General features: G+C 54.3%; 1 protein-coding gene across 1 annotated transcript; it reads left to right on the top strand.

The window, feature by feature from the left end:
- Positions 1 to 637: 637 nt before the first annotated feature.
- ATP6V1B1 (ATPase H+ transporting V1 subunit B1) lies at positions 638 to 20,187 on the top strand. The gene is made up of 14 exons (XM_040994028.1): positions 638 to 780; positions 6,042 to 6,097; positions 14,097 to 14,195; positions 14,386 to 14,479; positions 15,019 to 15,096; positions 15,894 to 16,033; positions 16,558 to 16,659; positions 17,119 to 17,216; positions 18,054 to 18,177; positions 18,415 to 18,565; positions 18,717 to 18,799; positions 19,502 to 19,606; positions 19,800 to 19,929; positions 20,017 to 20,187. The coding sequence occupies exons 1-14, from the start codon at positions 663 to 665 to the stop codon at positions 20,181 to 20,183; spliced, it is 1,545 nt and encodes a 514-aa protein (XP_040849962.1). The 5' UTR covers positions 638 to 662; the 3' UTR covers positions 20,184 to 20,187.
- The last annotated feature ends 607 nt before the right edge of the window (positions 20,188 to 20,794 follow it).

Raw genomic sequence — 20,794 nt, 5'->3', positions numbered from 1 at the left:
AGAGAAGCTTGTGGAGACCCAGGTGTGATGAAAAAGCCCAAGTTCAGCTTTGAGGGCTCACAACCTTGGGGTGGCAACAAGAGAGTTCTCAAGGAGGTCAGATATGTGGTGAATCCAAGGTAGGCGTCTTGGAAGAGGTGGCACTGAAGCTGACAGAGAAAGGAGCTTCTATTTATGTTCAAAAAGATGATGAGGGAAATCTGCAGGAGAAGGAACTTGGGAAAAGGGGTTCCCCGGACAGGCAGGCGGAGGTGACACTGGGAAGAATTGGGTGTGGGGAGACCAGGGAAGGCCGTGCTGAGGGTCACGGGCTGTTAAGAGCATCTACCTGGAATCCCAGTGGGGAGGAAGTGAATTCCTACTGAGGGTTGGGCAAGGAGGAAGAGCCAGGCACGCAGGTGGCAGGGAGAGCCACTCTGCCCCCACTGCCCTTCTCCCTCCACAGGAAGCAGTCTCTGGGTGGCTGCTCACCTCCCAGAACAGCAAAGGCTGGGTGTGGGGAAGGTTCCCCAGCCAGAACTCAGGCTTCCGTGTTTACAGTCAAGGGGGAGGGGGAGGATAGCAGGGGGCCCAGTGGGAGGGGAGGAGGCGGGGTGGCCTCAGGGAAGGCTGGGCAGCTCATTCCAGCTCCCAGCCACTTGGCTTCCAGGCAGCCCTACACCATGGCCACAAAGGTGGACAGTAGGTCCGGAGGGCTCCCTGGCAGTGCCTGTGACCTGGGCACAGCCCGAGAGCACGCGCAGGCTGTCACCCGAAACTACATCACTCACCCGCGCATCAGTAAGTATGCCCCACCGTGTGGCTGCGACTTGGGGAGGGGTTGCTAAATCCCTAGACTCTGGTCTTCAATAAGAGGGGAGCCCAAAGCCAGTGGGGAGCCAGGACTCTTGATTGGTGGGTGGGAATGGTGTAGCCTGGACAAGGGACCTCTTTAAGTTGGGGAAGAGAGCACTGGCCCAGCCCAGGCTATCCCAGAGGAAAAGGCTAAGGTGAAATTGTCATCATACTGTCCTGTCTGTGGCTGGGCATCCAGAGCTCCCAGCTGCCCCTGGGAGACATAGACTACACATACGTGTGTGTGTGTGTGTGTGTAAGGTACACTTCAGCATGAGGAAGCAGATGATGAAGTGGACTTGGGGGTGACTTGTGACAATATAGAGAAAAGGTGGCTATTCTTGGCATGAGGAAGTAGGTGTCCCAGTGTGAGTCACTTCAGCAGGTGTAGGGCACGGGTGGGGAGTGCAGCTTAGAGGTGGGTGTCTATTGCATGGCCGATGGGGGCTTGTGCCTCGGGGAGCATGCATGTGACAGTATGCACACTTGTATATGTGCATGTGTGCTGGTGTTATGTGTGTGTGCGCGCACTGAGGGTAGAGGAAAGCTGAGTTGGAGAATGCACATGCCCTGAGGTGCTGGGTGTGCCTTGGTTAAGCTTCAACCCCTTGCGCCCTTGCACTGGCAGCGCCTATGCCTGTCCCGCAGGGGTGCACCATGTGCAGGTGTCTGGGGCAGAGAGCCTGGCATGTTCCTGAGCACTGAAGGGAATCCCTTCATCTCCTTGTCCAAGGTCATTCTCCAAGGCCGAGTGACTCTGAGGAGCTCTGCCCACTGGAGTAAACCAGCCTGGCTGGCCTAGGCTAGGCAGAGCCAGAGGCTCCAGGCAGGCTGTGCCAGGGGCAGGAGGCAGCTCTGGCTCAGGGCCCCTCCTGCCTCACTCTGGAGTTTACCAGTCCCAGAGAGGGGGTGGTGGGAGCTGAGAGGGTGCCTGGGCCATGGGGGAGGAAGCACTGGGGGGATATTGCACAAGGGGTGCCTCCTTCCTGAGCAGGTGCAGGGGTGGAACACATTCCAGTGAAGGAGAAAGGTGTGTGTGGGTGGAGAGGTCTCTGCAGGACCTGCTATCTCAAGGGGCTGGTGGGAGGATGGGAGGCAAGATCCCCCCTGGAGACAACACCGGGGACATCCAGGCCCAGGACTCGGTGGAGACTGCCTCTGGCTCAGTACGATGTGAAGACTACCCATCCCCACTTGTGGGTGCACAACTGGAGAATGAACAGCAGTGGGCACTGAGCAAGTTGGGCTGGGACCTGGACTGTCCTGTTCTCCTGTCCTTCTTCCTGTGCCCTTTCAGGGACCCCGCAGGGTCACCCTCATCCCAGTCACCTCCTCCTCTTCCAGGCAGGCTTAGGACAGTGTCCAGCTAGTTCCTTCCTAGCTGGCCCATTATTTACTATCAACACCCTGGCTGGAACCTAAAAATGAGTGTAGGGGTCATGGGGCTCCAGCTAAGCAGGCTGAAGCAGCCCCCACCCTGCCCAAGGTATGCACACCCAGCAGCTGACCCAGTGCTCCAGGTTCCTCAAGTGGGTACATCCAGAGGCCAAACCCTGGACACAGCCCAGTGGCCCGGCTGGAGGCTGGACCTCCAGTCCCCTCTCTGCTGCCCCCACCCCTGCATACCAAGGCCTCTACCCTGGGACTCTAAGCACCAAGAGCAGGAGGGAGAGTTGGAGCTCCTAGGGAGACGGACACCAGGGGAGGGCTCCCCCCTCTCCCTCAAACCCACTGAGGCCTTAGGGGGACTGCAGCAAAAGAGGGAGGCAAGGCAATGGGTCTGTTAAGAGCACCCACCTGGAATTCCGAGGGGAGGAAGGGGAGAAGGGTGAACCCTGAGAAATCCTCCTGGGGGAAGGAGGGTCCTCCACTCCCCAAGGAACTGGGAGTGTTCCCCAAGGGCCTTGGCTCCCAGCTGGGGAGAGGGTGACTTGGAGGATGCTGGGCCAGGCTGGGGGACACAGCAGGAGCAAGGGTCGGGAAGGACACATTGGCTGCTCCATTGGAGGTAGAGTTAGGTCAGCTCACTCAAGGGCCAAGCCACAGATGTGTGCATAGACCCCCAATCAGTTTCCTTGACTAAAAGAGGAGGGAGGCCCATGGAGAATCCCATCCAGGGATTTCTAAGACCTCTCGGCCTTCAGCCTCCTGCCCTCCCTCCCCTAATCCCTGCAGCAGGATCCAGGAGGAGGTACAGGACCTGCTGCCCTGGGCTTGCCCCTACCCTGGCCTCACGCATGGGCGCCTGCCTCAGCTCGCTCCCAGGACGCTGCAGGTGTGGCTGGGCCAGCGCTAATTAGTGGGCCTCCGGGGAGTCCTGCTGGGCCTTTGACAGGGCAGGCGGTGGGGAGATGGGGGCAGGGAAGCCACCACCAGCCTGCAGTCCAAAGTGCAACCCGAAGTGTCAGCAAGGACAATGGAGAGGGGGTGGGCTGGAGGGAGGGTATGCAAGCTCATTGACACAGTGCCCCTTGGATCCTCATGGCCAGCCCTCTGCCTGCAACACTGTGCCCCCTCCTCCAGGGTCACGGGGTGCAGCCTGGGGTTGACCAGTGGCCACCAGCCCTGTGTGTCAGGGTTCCTGTCCTGAATTGGAAGATCAACCAACTTGCCTGGGCCTTAGTTTGCCTCTCTGTGTGGCAAAGTCAGAGAGGGGAGGAGTGGTACCTGTGTTGGTCTGCCACCACCTTTGACTGAGGGCAGACCTGCACCCTCTAATGCTTGGTCTAGTCTGACATGGGAGATCAAGTCCCCAGTCCCCATAGGGCATCCACCTGCTGTGCCCTGGGGCTTCAATGATGGAAGTGTGTGTGGTAGGGGCGGGGGAGGACCATGGCGAGCTATAGTCATCCGTGGAGGGCAAGACCTTGAAGGACATGTGTAATCCAGTCCCGAAGAAAAACAGCCACCCAAGTGGGTGTTACAGGGAGGGGCCCAGGCTGGGGGACAGGAAAAGCCCCTGGAGCTGGGCACCGAGGCCACCATAGGAAGCCCACCCCACTGGGGAGGTGGCTTATGGACGAGGCAAGCCAGATGCACTGAAATGGGAGACTTCCACACCCATGTGGATGGCCTGAGGCTGGGGGCAGCACCTGCCCCCATCCCTACCAGCAAGAGAAGCAGCAGCCCCTTGTGGGGGGCTGTGCTTGGTCCCCTTCATCTCCATCACCACCCCCCAACATAAGGGCTCCAATCCAGAGTATTCCACAAAAAACACTGTGTGGACAGGAAGGGGTGTGCATGGCACTCAATGATTCTGTTCTTGCTGGGGAGGTGACATCCCTGACACTGTCCCCACCCTCCACATGGGGGTGGTGGTGGCAGGGCAGGTCTTTGTGTGCCTACCATGCCCTCAGCTTGGGTGGGAGCTGGGGTAGCACCCCACGGGCTAGGCCACAGGACCCATTTGGGAGCCAGTGGAGGGCTGTGTATTGATTCTGATGTGGGAAACACAGGAATGAGCAGATGCAACCAGCAAGCAGCTTCCTCAGTCCTTCCAGCTAACCATATTGATCTGCCTCGTGCCTTCTGCCGCGTGCGCTGTGCCAAGAGGCCAGGTGCGACAGTGACCTCGGCTGTCAGGGGCTGACCTGGGCATACCCAGCTGCACCACACCCCATGCTGCTACCTGTACCAGCAAGCTTCTTCCCACCTCTGCTGCTAGCCCATTCTCTGGAGGTACCTGGAGAGCTCCCCTTGAGCCTGAGAGGCCAAGGCCAGAATGGAAAGCAGGGAAAGGGACAGGAGCTGCAGGAGGCTGGGAGTTTAAGGTGGGAGAGCTCAGGGCTGGCTTGGCCAGCCCTGGGGAGGTTGGAGAGGGGTCATGTCTAGGGTCTGGGTCCTGGGCAGGGAGGACACTGCTTCCATGGATTTGGCGGGGGCAGGAGGGGGTGCGGAGGAGAGGTGGTACCCAGGACTAGGGATTTGCAGGTGATTGGAACGCAGGAGAGCTCTCCCCTGTTCTAGGCGAGACCCAGCTAGAGTTCCTTCTCTTGCTGGCCTCCAGCCCCTCACACCAACAGGATCCTTGCCAAGATTTGCATGGGAATTGCCCTGCCCTGTCCAAGTCCCAGTAGCTAACAGGACTGAAGCAGACAGAAACCAGGATTTGGCTGGGCCTCTAGTTCCCTTTCGGCTCACGCACAAGCAGACTGGGCAGCTGGGAGCCAGTGTGGGCTCAGCCAGACACATTGGGCGGGGGGGCATACCGGCCAAGTTGGTCCCCCTAACACCCAGTGCTCACTGAGAGAGCTCGGGTTGCTGTTCGTGATGAGGTCCCCCAGACTGGGAGTGACCCAGCAGCCTCACTGCATCCCACCCACCTACCCACTCTGCTTTGTCAAGTCCCTCTCTCCTAGCTGTCACCGGTGGCACACAGGAGAGTAGGGAAGGGCAGTGGGACCCTGGGGCCTCAGCTGGCCCCAAACAGATCCCAAGTGCAGGACGAGGAGGCAGTCCCCTGCCATCCCTCCCAACCCTGCCCTGAGCACTGGGCTCCTTTGGCAGTTTCCCGGGTCTGCAAACACCTGACTTCTCTCTCCCTACTTTTTCCCAGGACCCCCTTAGCACCCAGGGAGCCAGAGAGTCCAAGGGCATTGCTGACCTTGGACCTGTGATGAAAGCAAAGGCCTTGTTTTATTTTTCTGTACCCCTCTATCCCCGCCCCCCCACTCAAACTCACATTCTCACCATCAGCATGGGCTGCGTGAAGATAAATGTGGCCTGGGGAGGGGCCGCAGCTGGGGCCCAGAAGCTTTTGTAAAAAAAAAAAAAAAAAAATGTTGTGAGTGGGAGAGGAGGTACTGGGTGAGTTGGGGGTGGAGGCCCAGGGGAAAGTGGCACCAGAGATGAGAAAGACCCCTGCAGGGCCGGCCAAGACCCAGGAGGCCTCTGCCCTCCCCCAGCCTCCTGCAGGTGTCCGAGGCAGCGGGGGCCCTGCAGGCAGGGGCATGACCCTTACAGCATTGGTGGCTGGCCCTGTCACAGCTAATGACCCTGATGGCCCAGACTGGGGAGGAGGGGGTCACATGGAGGAAGGGAAAGCAGAGATGCCGCCACTGTGTGTGCTGGCACTTGTGCACGTGTGTGTGTGTGTGTGTGTGTGTGTGTGTGTGTGTGTGAGAGAGAGAGAGAGAGAGAGAAACCTGCCTGCCCACCTGAATGTCTGGGTGTCAAATCCTCACTTACCCACCGCCCCTCTCCCCCAGCCTACAGGACCGTGTGCAGCGTCAATGGGCCCCTGGTAGTGCTGGACCAGGTCAAGGTAAGACTCCGGGGTCCTTTCCCCTCCCTCCCCACTCCTGCGCTAATCCCAGGATCCCCTCCCCCTCAAAGGATTTCCTCTAAATTGCTCTTCCCTGAAGAGCTGTTCTGATTGCCAGCCCCCATTCCCATCTTCTCTTTCCTGAACTGTCTCCTAGTCACCCAAGGATTCCCTTCCTGCTTTTTCAGTGGGGGCCCTGAAGACCCCCAAACCAACAGCAAACACCCCTCCCAGCCTCGGGCATTGAGTTTCTTTGCTGGGTGACTGGCAGATAGGGACTGGGTTCCAGCATACCTGCCTTCCATGGGATGCTTTTGCCTAATTCCCTGAACCTGCAGCTTTCAGGGGGCAGAGCTCACTTCTTTTAAAGTGGAAGTGAGGCAGGCAGCTGGTGAACCCCAGCTAGGGTTTTTGGGGGGACCTGATGGTTCCCAAAGCCTGTGCAATGACGATGTCTGTGTGAGGACCCTGTCTGGTGTGGGAGGGTTGGGCACACACTGATGGCATTTCCTGTCCTGGGTTGCTGAGTCATGAAGATCCTCCATCCTCTCTCCACCCAGCAGTTCCAGCCCCCAGATGCCCACTCTGCTCTGCTGGGTGCCATTTTTGGGACCTCCCACCCCGGAGCCTTTTCTGCTAGTGCTGGCTTCTGCTGGCTCTCTCCCATCCCGGTGCTATGCTGCCATGGATAAGACCTTTGTGCCCTCAGCCTGACACCTTCTTCTCTTTCTGCACCCAGACCTGGCCACCCCATCCTCTGCTTCAGATCCACTTAGGGCTTCCCCACTCTCACCCCTACTCCAACCCTGCTTTTCCAGACTTTTCTAGGATGCCTGCTACTGGCCTTTCCACACCATGTCAGCAGGGAACTGCCTTTGAGGACAGGCCACTTGGACTACCTTCCTCGCCCCTCTTTCTGATCCATCCCCAGGGCAGAGTGCTCACCTGAACTGCCCCTCCCTCCCTCTCCTCTCCCTTGGGCCCCAGCCCCACCTCCTCTGCAGCAGTATGGAAACCCCCTGCTGGGTTGGTTAATCCTTGGCTCCTAGAGCTCCCACACCTTTAGAGAACCACCCAGGCTTAGTGGGTATGAGGTACTTGTTTGTTTAAAAGGCTGAATAAATGAGTGAAATGGAGACAATTACATTGTGAGTCTGGGACCCCTGGCCAGACAGGAGAGCAGAACAGCAGGACTTATTGAAAAGCAAAGGAGAGTCCACCTGGATGCGAGTGTGGACACCCTCCCGAGGGAAACTTGCCCCACCTGGGCTGGGGCTGTCCTTGTATAGGGCAAGGGGTGGTGCTCAGGGGCAGGCTTGGGCTATCTCTTCAATGTCTGGTGCCTGATGGGAAGCAAGGCTTAGATGTGTGCTGAGGGTTGACAGCAGAGTGATGGGGTTGGGGTGGTGCCCAGGGGTTAGGGTCCTCATTCTCACTGCTCTCCTCCTGCCCATGCCAAGTGATTGAAAGTCACTACAGCTAGACGTGGGCCTGTCAAACCCCACCCAACCCCAGCCATGCACCTTGCGACAGCATCGGCAGCTCAGAGGCAGCATGCATGGTCCTGTGAGACTGTGTCAGGCAGGGTAAGGGGGGTGTTGGCAAACTGCCTCAGTTTGTGTGCCCCACAACTTCCCACAGTAATGGGATCTTCCCAGTGACACTGTGCAGAACCCGCCTGCATTATGGGGTAGTGCATGGCTGCACACTAACAAATTCAGACACTCATGAGGCTCCACAAGTGTGTGTGCCAACTCTGACTTCTTAAGTCTTTAATCAGCTCCATCCCACTGTGAGCAGGGTGGTTCTAGGTGTGCAAAGGCTACCGGGATGGGACTGACAGCAGGAGAGGGAGGGTGGGAGGAGGTGGGGCACAGCTCAAAAGTTTGATGCACCCAGGAGTTTGAAAAGCACCTGTTTTCTCATCCATGGAACATTGCAAGGATTAAATCAGACAACAACAGCTCTAGATCTGTTCAGAACACAGCAGCACCTGTTAAAGAGCCTGATTAAACAGCTGTGCCATCGCTGGCCCTCTCCAGTGTCCACCAGCCTCTGCAGCACCCTTCAGCCTGTAGGGAAGCCTAGGGCCAACACAGCTGTCCATTCTCTCAATGGAAACAGGAGGCTGAGCCAGAAATCCAGAGCCAGGTTCAGGTCTGCAGTTCTGTGATGACCAGCTGCATCTGAAACCCTGCAGAGCAAAACAGCTGAGTGGTGGACTCAGCCAGAGAAGCCTGGGCTGGCAGAAGGAGCAGCCGGGGAAGACTTTCCACTGTCACACACCCCCTTCTGGGGCAGGACGAGAAGCCACAATGTGGTCTCTACAGCGCCACCTTCTGCCCATTTTGAGTCACTCAAGCAGTTCCTCGGCTTTCACTCTAAAAAGAAAAACCATTTTGGAAAAATCTTGTGTGATGGGAAGGTTCTTAGTCCAGGAAACACAGTTCTTTAAATTATATGCAAACATGTGGTGGTATATATGCATGTGCCTGTACATTTTTTCTTGGCTGAACGTTTCCACAGTCTCACTGGATTCTCCCAGGGTGTGTGGCACAGAAAAGGCTGTATCTCTGAACCTCAGAATGTAGGACTGACTCTCCAAGGTCAGGAAACACCTACATCCCAGCCCTGATACCACCAAAGCACCTTCACATGCTCTCTGGAAGGCTTGCACACGTGCACACACCCCTGCTCCCAGCACTGCTCAGGAGGACCCACGGCAGCAGCAGCAGCAGCCCTCAATGTGGAACAGATGTCAGCCGTCCTTGGCGGATAGGATGCTCTAGCCCCGCTCCAAAGTTAAGGTACATCAGGCTGCATTTCTATCAAGCTCCCAGGCAATGCTGATGCTGTTGCTGCTGGTGGTGGTCCAGGGTCCCCACTGCACACAAGGCTGTTATCAGTCCTCATTGGAGCCTTGGTCCGAGCACCTGCATCCTCTGCTCGTCCCATGTGTGGTCAGCGGGAAGAGGCTTGGCAGCCAGCAGGTCCCCACTCCCTAGTCCTCCGAGTGCACGAGGCTGTGCCCTGGGCTGAATCTCTAGAATTGGAGTTGGGCCTCTTGAAATCACCACCACCCTCTCCCCCCGCACACACCCCCTCCCTGCAATCCTCTTAGTACCCAAGAGCAAAGCGGGGGGAGTAGGCTTGCTCAGTGCCCGTGTGCAAGCCGGGAATCAGGGCTCCTTGCGCTGTTGCACCCTGGAGCTCCTCAAGCCCCGCCCCCAGCCCACTGCTCTAACTGGTTAAAGGACCTCTTTAGCACCCTCCTCCGAATACACCCAGAGCCTAACACTCAAAAGACTCAAAGACTCCAAGCTGCCCTCTTAGCTGGGTGCCACGGCCCAGACAGCTCTTCCTCATCACAGACTGCATTTTCTGTCGTTTCAAATGCCATTCTCTGATTGTGCCCTTCAGAGATACACAACGTCGTGCCCTCTTCCGCACTCCTTCTCCACCCTCCCTCGTCCATGTAACACCCATTGCCTGGTTTATATCACCCGGCTGCCTGATTTTTCAATGACCAATTGTGTAATTTCTTTGGTGCCCTTTCAGGCGAACAATCCTCCCCTCCTGCGTGGGCAGCGCCTCCTCTGCTCCCCAGAGGCGGCACTCGGCGAGACCGAGGCCATGCGTGGACTCAAGTCCCAGGCTCTTGAGCTCCTTGCTCGAGGGCGCCCTCTAGTGCTCCAGGGCGCAGATCGCCTGGGCGTCAGCGGAGCCTCCCACCCCAAGGCCACCTTCCCCATTCAGCAGAGCCTGGGGTACAATAGGATCAACTTCCTGACATCACAGGACACTCAGAGTTACAGGCCGGAGCTTCCCTCAGTGACTGCCAGAACTACAACTCCCCAGCCTCAAATTCAATCTAGACAGGGGTGCCCTAAAACACTGATCCCTCTCCTGACCACATTTGTTGAAGAGGCCAGCCACCTGCTCTCCCTTAAGGTGGCTAGTGTGTGGCCTGCAGATGGTATAACAACAGTAATGAGGGTGAACTATCATTAAGCACGTGCCCAAATGGATGTACATTTCCATGACAATGTTATATACATGCTCCTTCTAACCATGCAGAAAAGACACAAAGTTAACTGCCCTGCCTGCTTTCCTCCCAACACACAGATGCACACACATGCACACACACAGGCCGTGTGAAGCCCCTGCTCCCACACACAGGCAGAGCACTGCGGAGGCTGACAGAGGTGCTTGGTATTCCTTTCATACCAAGGATGCCCTTCCCATCAGCAGGTGCCCATTTTGCCCCATAGCCAGAATGCCACTAGGGGCTACAGGATGCTGGCACTGGGGTTCATGCATTAGCCAATCCTGGGTAGACACTGGGCATGCCTCCATGCAATGTAGATCTCTCCTTCGTGGTAGGATAGGCTCCTGGTGGTGGAAGTGCTGGTCCTGGGAATTTAAGAGCTATGATACTTGCTTTTCCCCTGACCACGCATGCAGGCGTGGGACTCACTTACCAGAGTCCTTGCCCATTCTAACTGCCCTTCCCTGGGGTTTGGCTTGTTAGGCAGACAACCTGTGTGGTGCTGCTTTTATCTGCATTCCCCTGCTGTTCAGGGACGCTGGGTCTCCATGCTGTCACTGTCTAAATGGCACTTCCTCCCGTGAACTCTGCTGTGGCTCCGCATGCCAAAGCTCTTTGTTGACCAGCCACAGGCTGTCTTCTGCCTCTTTGTTGAATGCTTTTGTCACACACGCATTTCACCATGATTATAGGAACAACCAATTCTCTATTTTGTTCTGAATGCCTTATCCTGCGTTAAGACATGTCTCACCAGACTGACAGCTAATGGACTATTCAGGAAGACAGCTTGTCCAGAACTTTAAGAAAATCGCTTTGGCTTTAGGTTTGTTTACACCTTGATTGCGGTTTTCGTTCATGACGTGTGATTATCTCCTGAATAGATACCCAATTATATTACTGACATTTGTTCATTCGTCCTTCTCCCCTCCGCATGCATTATTATGCCACATTTATTCTGTAATCTCATGAAATCTGAGGTTTGTGGATTCTCGCATCTGTACCAGATGAGAGAAAGTTTCTCATTTATGTGGACAAACTCCCTGCTACTCTGCATTACACTGTCAAGTGATGGCGAATTCCCTGATGTTAATTGATGGAGCCTTGCATTTTTGTGGCATACCCCACTTGGCCACACTTGTTTATTTAGCACATTGCTTATTTAGAATGTCTGCATCTATGAGATAATTGCTATTTATTGAAATCAATGATATAAAAAGCTTTCCTTCAGATAATTTTGTTTCCTCCCAATATTTATTCTTTACATTTTCTGTTCCTATTGTTTTGGCCAGTACCTTCAGTGCCATGCCAAATAGAAAAAGAGTGTTGTTGTTTTGCTCCCATTTCTTCAAGGAATGCTTGATACCATGCCATTAATATGCCATATATATATATATATATTTTTTTTTTTTACAAAGTCAGATATACAGAGACGAGGAGAGAAAGAAAGGAAGATCTTCTGTCCACTAATTCACTCCCCAGGTGGCCGCAACGGCTGGAGCTGAGCCAATCCGAAACTAAGAGCCATGAGCTTCTTCCGGGTCTTCCATGTGGGTACAGGGTCCCAAGGCTTTGGGCCATCCTCGACTGCTTTCCCAGGCCACAAGCAGGGAGCTGCATGGGAAGTGGGGCTGCTGGAATCAGAACTGGCACCCATATGAGATCCCAGTGCGTTCAAGGCGAGGACTTTAGCCACTAGGCTACTGCGCCAGGCCCCTGATGTTATGTTTCAGGGTACTCTTTTTAGAGTTAAGAAATGTCTCTTTTATTCCTTATTTTTAAAGAATATTTTTATTCTTTGTTGTTATTAAGATTATTATTTTTTTAAGTTTTTAAGGGCCCGGCACAGTCTGTAGTGGGAGTGAATCATTGGACAAGTTCTTCTTCTCTCTCCTCCCCTCTGTATATCTGAGTTTGCAATAAAAATAAAATAAAAATCTTAAAAATGTTTTTAAGTGATTATAGCTTGATTTCTATTTTAATCCACTGAAAAGATGAATTACAGTAGATTTCCTAATATTAGACTAACTTCACACTCCTAGAATAATCCCAGCATGGTCTTTTTAATTTTCTATTTGTGTGTGTGGTGGTTTTGCTTTTTTCTTTTTTTTTTTAAATTATTCTGGCTTATAGCATGATCTGTTTTATGCAAACTGGATTTGGTTAGCTACTATTTTGTTTAGAATTTTTGCATCCATGCTCAGGAGTCAGATCACATACAATTGTCCCATAATTACTTTCTTTTGATGCCAAGGTTATGCTGTCCTCATAGTAAGGTAATTTTTTTCTTCTAGGCTTTTGGAAATCTTAAGTAAGCTTCAAATGATTTTTTCCTTGATCTGTTAAATTTCACAGCCCAAACTGGCAGGAACTGGTGTTTTCTTCGTGAGAAATCTGTAAACTATTTGTTCAATATCTCAATGATTATGGGATTATTGCTTCCCAGCCTTCTGGCTAAGATCAAGTGTATAGGTTATGGGATTCTGCTGTCTTCCTATTTCATTTTTAATTATTTTTGTTGAAATTGTCTTTTTTCCAGGACTTTGCTCACTTTATTTATCAATGTGCTGCATTAAGTTGTGCACAATTCATCTTATTATCTTCAGCATGTCTACTTGTGACTTTAATCACAACAATATTTGTGCCTTTTTTCCTTAATGTTCCTTATTTGTATATCACTGACATATCTTTGGTGATCTGTTTTATTATATATACTTGTTTTCTGTTTTAATAGCTTCTTCTCTCATTTCTTCCATTTGAGGTTTTAATGTGACTGTTCCTGACTTCTCAGTATGTATACTGTTACGCTTCTTGACCCTGAAATTTCCTAATATAAGCACTTACAGCTTTCAATGCATCACGTGTATATCATTCTATGGTTTTCATTACTGTGTTTTCTCATGCTGATCATTTAGTTCTATACACAAAATGTTTACTTTCCCCACTGCGTGAGGTTTCCCCAAATGTTCCCTGTCACCAGTTTAGTTCAGTGAGAAGTAGAACAGCCAGGACTTGACCTGGTATGCAGATACGGGATGCCAGCTCAATCAGTGGTGGCTTAACCCGCTGCACCATGGTGCTGGCCCCTGGCTTCTTGGCTATGCCATCCCTGTGGGTGTGAAGTGGTGTCTCCTTGTGACTTTGATGTGCATTTCCCTGAGAGCTGATGATGTGCTGATTGGCCCTGCGTGTGTGTCTTCTTTGGAGAAATGTCTACTCAGATCCTTTCGTCAGATACTTCTACTTGTTGAGTTGCAAAAGTTCTTTACATATTTTGGATATTCACCTGGTTTCTCTTTTTGTTCCTAAACCCTGGAAGCACTACACATGGACAAGTCCCAGCCTCATGTTCAGGAAAAGACTGTCACAGGTCCCGGGTGGGGTGGGGGAGCACATGGGGACACAGAGCCTTTCTCTTGGAGCTGGAGCACAGGAAAGCACTTGGCCATTGTGTTCACCAGAATCCACAGAGACAGGCACTGTCTAGCCTCCCAGGTGACCAGAAGAGCCATCACAACTACTGTCAGGCAGCATGCTAGTGGATTTACAAATATGGCCACAGGAGCTCTGTGACATAGATATATTATTATTACTATTATTATTATTCCCATTTTAAATATGAGGAAACTGAGGCTCAGCTAATGAATTAAGTACTTCTGGAGTTACTTAGACCATTAAGTAACATTTACAAGGTCACACAGCTGCTAAGGCTCAGGGTTTCATTTCTCTCATGGTCTTCCAACTCTAGGGTTGGTGCTCCTAAACCCCCACATAGACTGCTTGCCAGACAGAATTCAAATTTCTACTTCCCAACCCGTTGGGTTCTTTTCGCAGGAGTACCTGGGCACAGAAGGGCAGATAGCAGTTTGAGACAAATCAAGGAGGGATGAGGGACGTGGCAGGGACTTGCCTCCAGCTTCAGTGGCATTTTGGGCTACTCTCCCCTCTCACTAGTTTGCCCAGTATGCCGAGATCGTCAACTTCACCCTTCCGGATGGGACTCAGAGGAGCGGGCAAGTGCTTGAAGTGGCTGGGACCAAGGCCATTGTTCAGGTCAGTGGCATCAAGGAGCTGTTGGCTGGGAGAGGAAATGGAGGTACCCACGAAGTCCTACCCACTGGCTCTGAGGACAGGAAGTATCCTGCTTCCCCAAGAGCACCCTACTCAGAGCTGAATACAAGAAATGCCTGCAACAAAGGCCCCGACCTCTTCTTACTGGAGTAACCGCTCCTTGTCCACACAGGTGTTTGAAGGCACTTCTGGGATTGATGCCCAGAAGACCACCTGTGAATTTACAGGGGACATCCTGCGCATGCCAGTGTCGGAGGACATGCTGGGTGAGGCCGGGCAGCAGGGCTAGAGTCAGGGCACCCCTTGTGCTGCCCTGCAGCTGGTTTCTCCATTCAGGCCTTTAGCATACTCTCTTGGCATTGCCAGTCTCCCTGAGTCCCCAGTGAGCTGTCTGAGGTCAGGAGAGTGGCCCCTCTCTATGATCCTGGACCCTTGCTCCAGCCCTAACTTAGAGCAAAGGCTCAGTGACTGAGATAGCAGGTTCAGTGGATCAGAGGCACAGGAGGCTGCAGGATGGGGCTCAGACAGAACACTGCTTAGGCCCTGGGCACCTCCACCTCTCTTTCACGACCTGGATGAACCTGGCCTGGCCCTGTCCCCCATTAGTGTCATTAGCCTGTCAAGGCTCTGGGGGAGGGGAAAGGAAGACTCAGAACAGACAATCCTGGTAGCCAGCTTTGTAGGAGAGCTTGGGGGGAGGGGGCGTGGTGGGAGAAGAGGCCAAAGGAATAACAGGAGAGGGAGGACAGCATCAAGGGACATGGGACTGGCCTCATCATCCCCTGAGACTTCTGCTCCACCCCAGGTCGGATCTTCAATGGCTCTGGCAAACCCATTGACAGGGGGCCAGTGGTCATGGCAGAGGACTTCCTGGATATCAATGGTGAGTGACTAGAGGCTCCGACTGACTCAGGAGCCAACCTCCAACCACTATGCCTATCCCTACTGGGCTGCCCTGGCATCCAGGGGTTCCCACATGGTCACAAGACTCATGGCAGATCAGGTGTAACGGACAGCATCGGTGGCGCCTCTGTCCTATAACCTGGCACTGAATTTGAATGCTGTCATCCACACAGGACACGGGACCCGTCAATGCCAGAGTGTTTGTGTTCTGAGGCCACCCCTCTCCTGCCTCCAAGAACGCCCTGCCTGGGCCCTGCAGGATAAGCTGGGGTCACTTGCAGCAAATACAGCTGTAGCTTTCCTGGCTGTGGCCCCTGTTGGGGATAAGGCACCTAGAGTCTTCCACCCTGGCCTGTCAGTCTACCAAAGACATTCACGGGCTCAAGGAAAGGGGTCTCAGAGCCACCATTATATCTTCCAGACTCCACACAGACACCTATGTCTGCCCTGCCCAGGGTTCTGCCCTGGTGAAAGAGTGCCCTTGCCTGACTTTTCACCATCTTGTAGCTTCCACCAGGGCAGCGCTGTCCAAGGTAGCATATGCCTGGGGCTGTTTAAGTGCAGTTTAATGCAGGCCAGAAGGAAATTGCATGATCTGTGCTCAGTGGCCACACGTGGCTAGGGCTCCCCCTGGTAGCTGGGCACTCAGAGCACATGGCCTTCATTGCAGAAAGATGTGCTAACCTGAACCTGGGCCAGAGAAGCAGAAGGCCAGGATGAGCTTGAACCCCTGGGCATGGCTGGCTTCATGCCCACACCTGCACCCTCTGTCCTCAGGCCAGCCCATCAACCCCCATGACCGCATCTACCCCGAGGAGATGATCCAGACAGGCATCTCGCCCATTGACGTCATGAACAGCATTGCCCGGGGCCAGAAGATCCCCATCTTCTCAGCCGCTGGGCTCCCCCACAACGAGGTGAGGGATGGGGACACACCATGGGCAACTTTTGCTAGGCCAACGAGGAGGGCCCCTGTGCTAGGCAGGCAGGGGCTAGCCCAGTAGGGGCTCACCACCTGCCTGGCTGGCAGTGGCCCAGCCTGCAGAAGGCTGCCTCCACCCTACAAATGGCCTGAGTGTTCAGAAGAGAGGTATACCATTCTTCCCCTATACACACACATCCTGGTTTGGTGCCAGGGAGCCTACAGCCAGATGACCCCCAGGTGGCTGGGGGTGGGGAGTGAGCAGATTCTGAAGGCCTGATCATCCTAAGTAATACCACTCACACTCACACTGTTCATCCCCTCTTGACAGGTGCCCTGAGCCCTTTGGGGGCCACAGAACTGGGTACCACAATTCCAACCAGGCAGATTGCAGGACCAGCCTCTCTGAGCTGGGCTCCCCTAGGAGGAGGAGGGATACCCATGGCTCCACCTGTCCCCCTCAGCGATACACATGGGCTAGCATGAGGCTCCTGTTCTGATCTCCCCTTCCCAACCCAGATTGCTGCCCAGATCTGCCGCCAGGCTGGGCTGGTGAGGAAATCTAAGGCTGTGCTGGATTACCACGATGACAACTTCGCCATAGTCTTTGCAGCCATGGGGGTAAGGAGGGAAGGAACCAGTCGGACAGTTCTGGAAGTTATGAGCAGGCAGCCCCAATTCCCTTGGCCCATGACATAGCCTGATCTGATGGGGGGAGATGCAAGCTTTCTTAGGAAGCTTGTTCAGGCTTGTCTGGTGGGAGAGGCGAGAACTGGACTGCGGAGGTGAGGGGAAACTCAGTGTTCAGGACAGTGTGTCCTTCAGGGTACCACCAAAGTCACAACAGCCAGAGAGCGTGGGGTAACAAAAAGGCTTCAGGAAGTGGGGTTACTAGGGGGCCCATGAGGAGGAGGAGAAGAGCTGAGCAGGACTGCTGACTTGAGGAAGCCCAGCCCTCCCTGGGAGATCTGATGAAGCCCCTGGGGTCATCCCAGTGCCTGGTGACTGGTCAGAGGGCAGCTAGCTAGAAGGGGTGGCCTTGGGTCCCAGGCCCTGCAGCTTTCCCTGCTCTGTGTCCAGGTGAACATGGAAACAGCCAGGTTCTTCAAGTCGGACTTTGAGCAGAATGGAACCATGGGGAATGTCTGCCTCTTCCTGAACTTGGCCAATGACCCAACGTGAGCCCTCCCCTGCTACCCAGGCTGGTCTCGGGTGGCACACCCAGTCTCCTCCCAGGACCCAGAGTACCAGGGCCCAAAGGCATCTCAGAATGAACAGAGCTGGGACACCGAGGGCTGGGAAGGACTAGGCTAGCCCAGGAAAGAGCACAGTCAAGGTCATGACCTACCTGCCTGCTACCTGTAGCCCCTCTCCTATTCCCACAACCTGCGCTTACCACCCTCCTGATTTGGGGTTCCTCATTTCCATATCATTCCCACAGTTTCTGTTTAAGACCCTATTTATTTAGAAAAGCTGCAACTTTAAAGGTTTAAGAACTGGGGTAAAATTCTGATTAACTGAATATTCAGGATACTTCAACCACCTGCCCCCTCCCCCACCCACTCCAGGATTCCAGGGACCATGGTAACATTGCTAGGGAAAGGTGCACAACCTCAGAGCCTGGGACCCAGAGTGCTGGAAGCCATGGGAAAAGAATTGAAGAAGGCAGGAAGGTTGGGAAGTATCAAGGCAGGCACCTGGCAGGCTTAGGAGCAGTGAGAAGGGCTGGGAGCACCCAGACAACCCTGAAGACCCAAGCCCTGGCCCTCTCCCAGCTAACCCGCTTTCTGCCTTGGGCAGCAGCCCTGGGTTATCTGGCTGTGCTGTAGAGGGCCTGCTCCAGCAGCCTTGGTCTTGACCTGGGGGCTGGGGACAGGGACTCATCTTGATTACTTCTCTGCTGCTGTGCACAAGCAAGTTCTCCAGTTTATCTTCAGCTCAGCCCTGAGGCAGCAGCATGGACCTGAGTCTGGGACAGGCTCTCTAAATGCCAGCCAACCATGCCCTGCCTCCAGGATTGAGCGCATCATCACCCCGCGTCTGGCTCTGACCACTGCGGAATTCCTGGCCTACCAGTGTGAGAAGCACGTGCTGGTCATCCTAACCGACATGAGCTCCTATGCAGAGGCCCTGCGAGAGGTGAGCTGGCTAAGGGAGGTGTGTCAGGTCCAGCCCTGCTTCTCCAGGGGCTCAGCCTGCAAAGAGGGGGGCGTTCCTCACCACTGCAGGCCTGCCCCAGGTTCTAGCAATCACGAGGGTCTCCTTAGCCTGAACTCTTTCTGAGCCTTCACTCCTCACAAAATCACTGAATGACCCCCGCCTCAGGGACCAGCCTCGGGTCCCCCTTTCTAACCTCAATGCACACGGATGTTGCAGGTCTCAGCTGCCAGAGAGGAGGTGCCTGGGCGACGTGGCTTCCCGGGGTACATGTACACAGACCTGGCCACCATCTATGAGCGGGCAGGCCGCGTGGAGGGCCGGGGTGGCTCCATCACGCAGGTCCCCATCCTCACCATGCCCAATGATGGTAGTCTCCTAGCAGGCCAGACGTTGCCCTTTCCTCCCCCTGCTCTAGAATACCTGGGGTGGGACTGGGCAGGAGGATGGGAGAAATAGAGCCCCAGCCCGCTCCCCACCCCAGGGGCTAGAGGCCTAAGGCCAGCCTTGTTGTCTTGTAGATATCACCCACCCTATCCCGGACCTGACTGGCTTCATCACTGAGGGGCAGATCTATGTGGACAGACAGCTTCATAACCGACAGGTACTGCTCCCTCCCCACCCACCCCCTACTCCCAGCCCCCAAGGACATTGCAGAACTGTGTCCCACTGCATGAGTCAGAGAGGTGAACCCTAAGTTGGAGCTAACTGCCAGGAAGGCCTAAGTAGCTCCCAGGAGGGGACAAGCTTGAGTTTGTCTCTCCCTGACCCCAGGGTCCCTCTCCTACAGCATGACAGCAGTGATGCTAATGGCACAGGTGCATGGGCTGGCCAATAGTGGCCCGTACCACAATACTGCCTCTCCCCTGGCCAGTGACTAGTGAGCAGATAACAGTAGGTGGCCCAAACAGCTTGTAAATAATGTGCTAAGGGGTTGGAACATGCGCATGCCCCACAGAGGCTACCCCTGAGTGCTTTTCCTTCTTGTTCAGCAGGTACATTCTGTCCAGCTATTAACTATTCATTAAGCTGCAACCTGGTTTGTGCCAAATAAGCCAAAGTTATGAACTAGTGAGCTGTTCAGTAATTAATGCCGCTTCCCCAACCATCCTGCCTAGGGCTACTGTGCAGCAGCCTGCACCCCAAGCCCTAGCATTGGTGGGAGACAGAGGTGCGCAGGGTGTGGCCACCACCCTCCCTGTAGGACTGTAGTGAACAAGGGCTTGGGGAGCCTTGGGGAACGGGAGGTGGTAGAGTGGACATGCCCAGAGAGAAGCCTGCACACTAGTGCTTCGTGCTCCCCCAGATCTATCCTCCCATCAATGTGCTCCCTTCCCTGTCGCGGCTGATGAAGTCCGCCATCGGAGAGGGCATGACAAGGAAGGACCACGGAGATGTCTCCAATCAGCTGGTAAAGACAGTGCTCAGGGAAGCTGTGGGACACTCCAGGTCAGAAGTTGCAAAGAGCTGAGCCCTGTACTGACAGTGCCAGTTCTCCAGGCACAATTCCTGCCTCCTAGGCCTCTCTGCCTCATACAACCGGGACCCCCCTTTCTCCTCTGGCCCCATGGCACTCAGATCACACCTCTGAACCCTCCCCTCAGTATGCCTGCTACGCCATTGGCAAGGATGTGCAGGCCATGAAGGCCGTGGTGGGCGAGGAGGCACTTACCTCTGAGGACTTGCTCTACCTGGAGTTCCTGCAGAAGTTCGAGAAGAACTTCATCAACCAGGGTGAGGTCACACAGGTGGGAGTGGAGGCAGTGATGGCTTCCCCTCCTCTGTCCTCACACGTGGCTCCTGCTCCTACCCTGTCCCCAGGCCCCTATGAGAACCGCTCAGTGTTCGAGTCGCTGGACCTGGGCTGGAAGCTGCTGCGCATCTTTCCCAAGGAGATGCTGAAGCGCATTCCGCAGGCGGTGATCGATGAGTTCTACTCCCGCGAAGCAGCAGCGCCACAAGATCCTGGATCCGACACTGCGCTCTAGCCAATCGGCTCCCAGGCCCGCGTGCAGCCCCTGTGCTTCCTCCAACCCGCCCAGTGTTCCATTGCACCCACTGGTTGCTTATGCTGGCTGCTGGCACTCTGGCGACCTCTTCCACTCCCTCTCTCCCTGCACTCAGGATGTGCTGTGAGCCCGCCTCAGGCTGAAGACCCTGTGTTTGTAATTAAAACAACCCCAAATGGGGGGAGGGGCACGAATTTCTCTTTGGTGAAAATAGGCAAAAACTGATCATTGTTACAGCTGCAGGTAATTGGTATGTAGATTCATTAAACTATATTCTCTCTTTCCAAAGCTTCATTAGTGCTGTCTTTCTTAAGGTGACATTTACCTTTGCTAATTTCGGGTTCCTGGGAAACCTGGAAAAAGTTGCTGGCTCTTGCCTTCCCCAGTGCTATGGAGGAAACCAGCTCGCTCACTTGCTCTCTTCTTCTTCTTTCCCTCTTTCTTCCCTTCCCTCTCTCCCTCTTTCTGTAACTCTGACTTTAAAAAATAACTTGATAGATTTCCTGGGCTTAAGCACAGGGGCAGGGAAAGAGACAATTGTTGCTGCCTGTGAATGTTTGCCTGAAGGGTGCTGGGGAGTAAGATGCTCC

This window comes from Ochotona curzoniae, unplaced genomic scaffold, assembly GCF_017591425.1.
Source record: "Ochotona curzoniae isolate NIBS_2020 unplaced genomic scaffold, NIBS_Ocur_1.0 contig_883, whole genome shotgun sequence".
Lineage (NCBI taxonomy): Eukaryota > Metazoa > Chordata > Mammalia > Lagomorpha > Ochotonidae > Ochotona > Ochotona curzoniae.
The sequence above is the reverse complement of the archived record's forward strand: the minus strand, read 5'-3'. Positions and strand labels throughout refer to the sequence as shown.

Excerpts from the sequence above, each read along its gene's own strand:
- ATP6V1B1 (XM_040994028.1), top strand. The coding sequence starts at position 663 with ATGGCCACAAAGGTGGACAGTAGGTCCGGAGGGCTCCCTGGCAGTGCC. Across the intron at positions 14,480-15,018 it reads AGTGTCGGAGGACATGCTGG|GTCGGATCTTCAATGGCTCT; the intron begins GTGAGGCCGGGC and ends GCTCCACCCCAG. Across the intron at positions 18,800-19,501 it reads GACAGCTTCATAACCGACAG|ATCTATCCTCCCATCAATGT; the intron begins GTACTGCTCCCT and ends GTGCTCCCCCAG.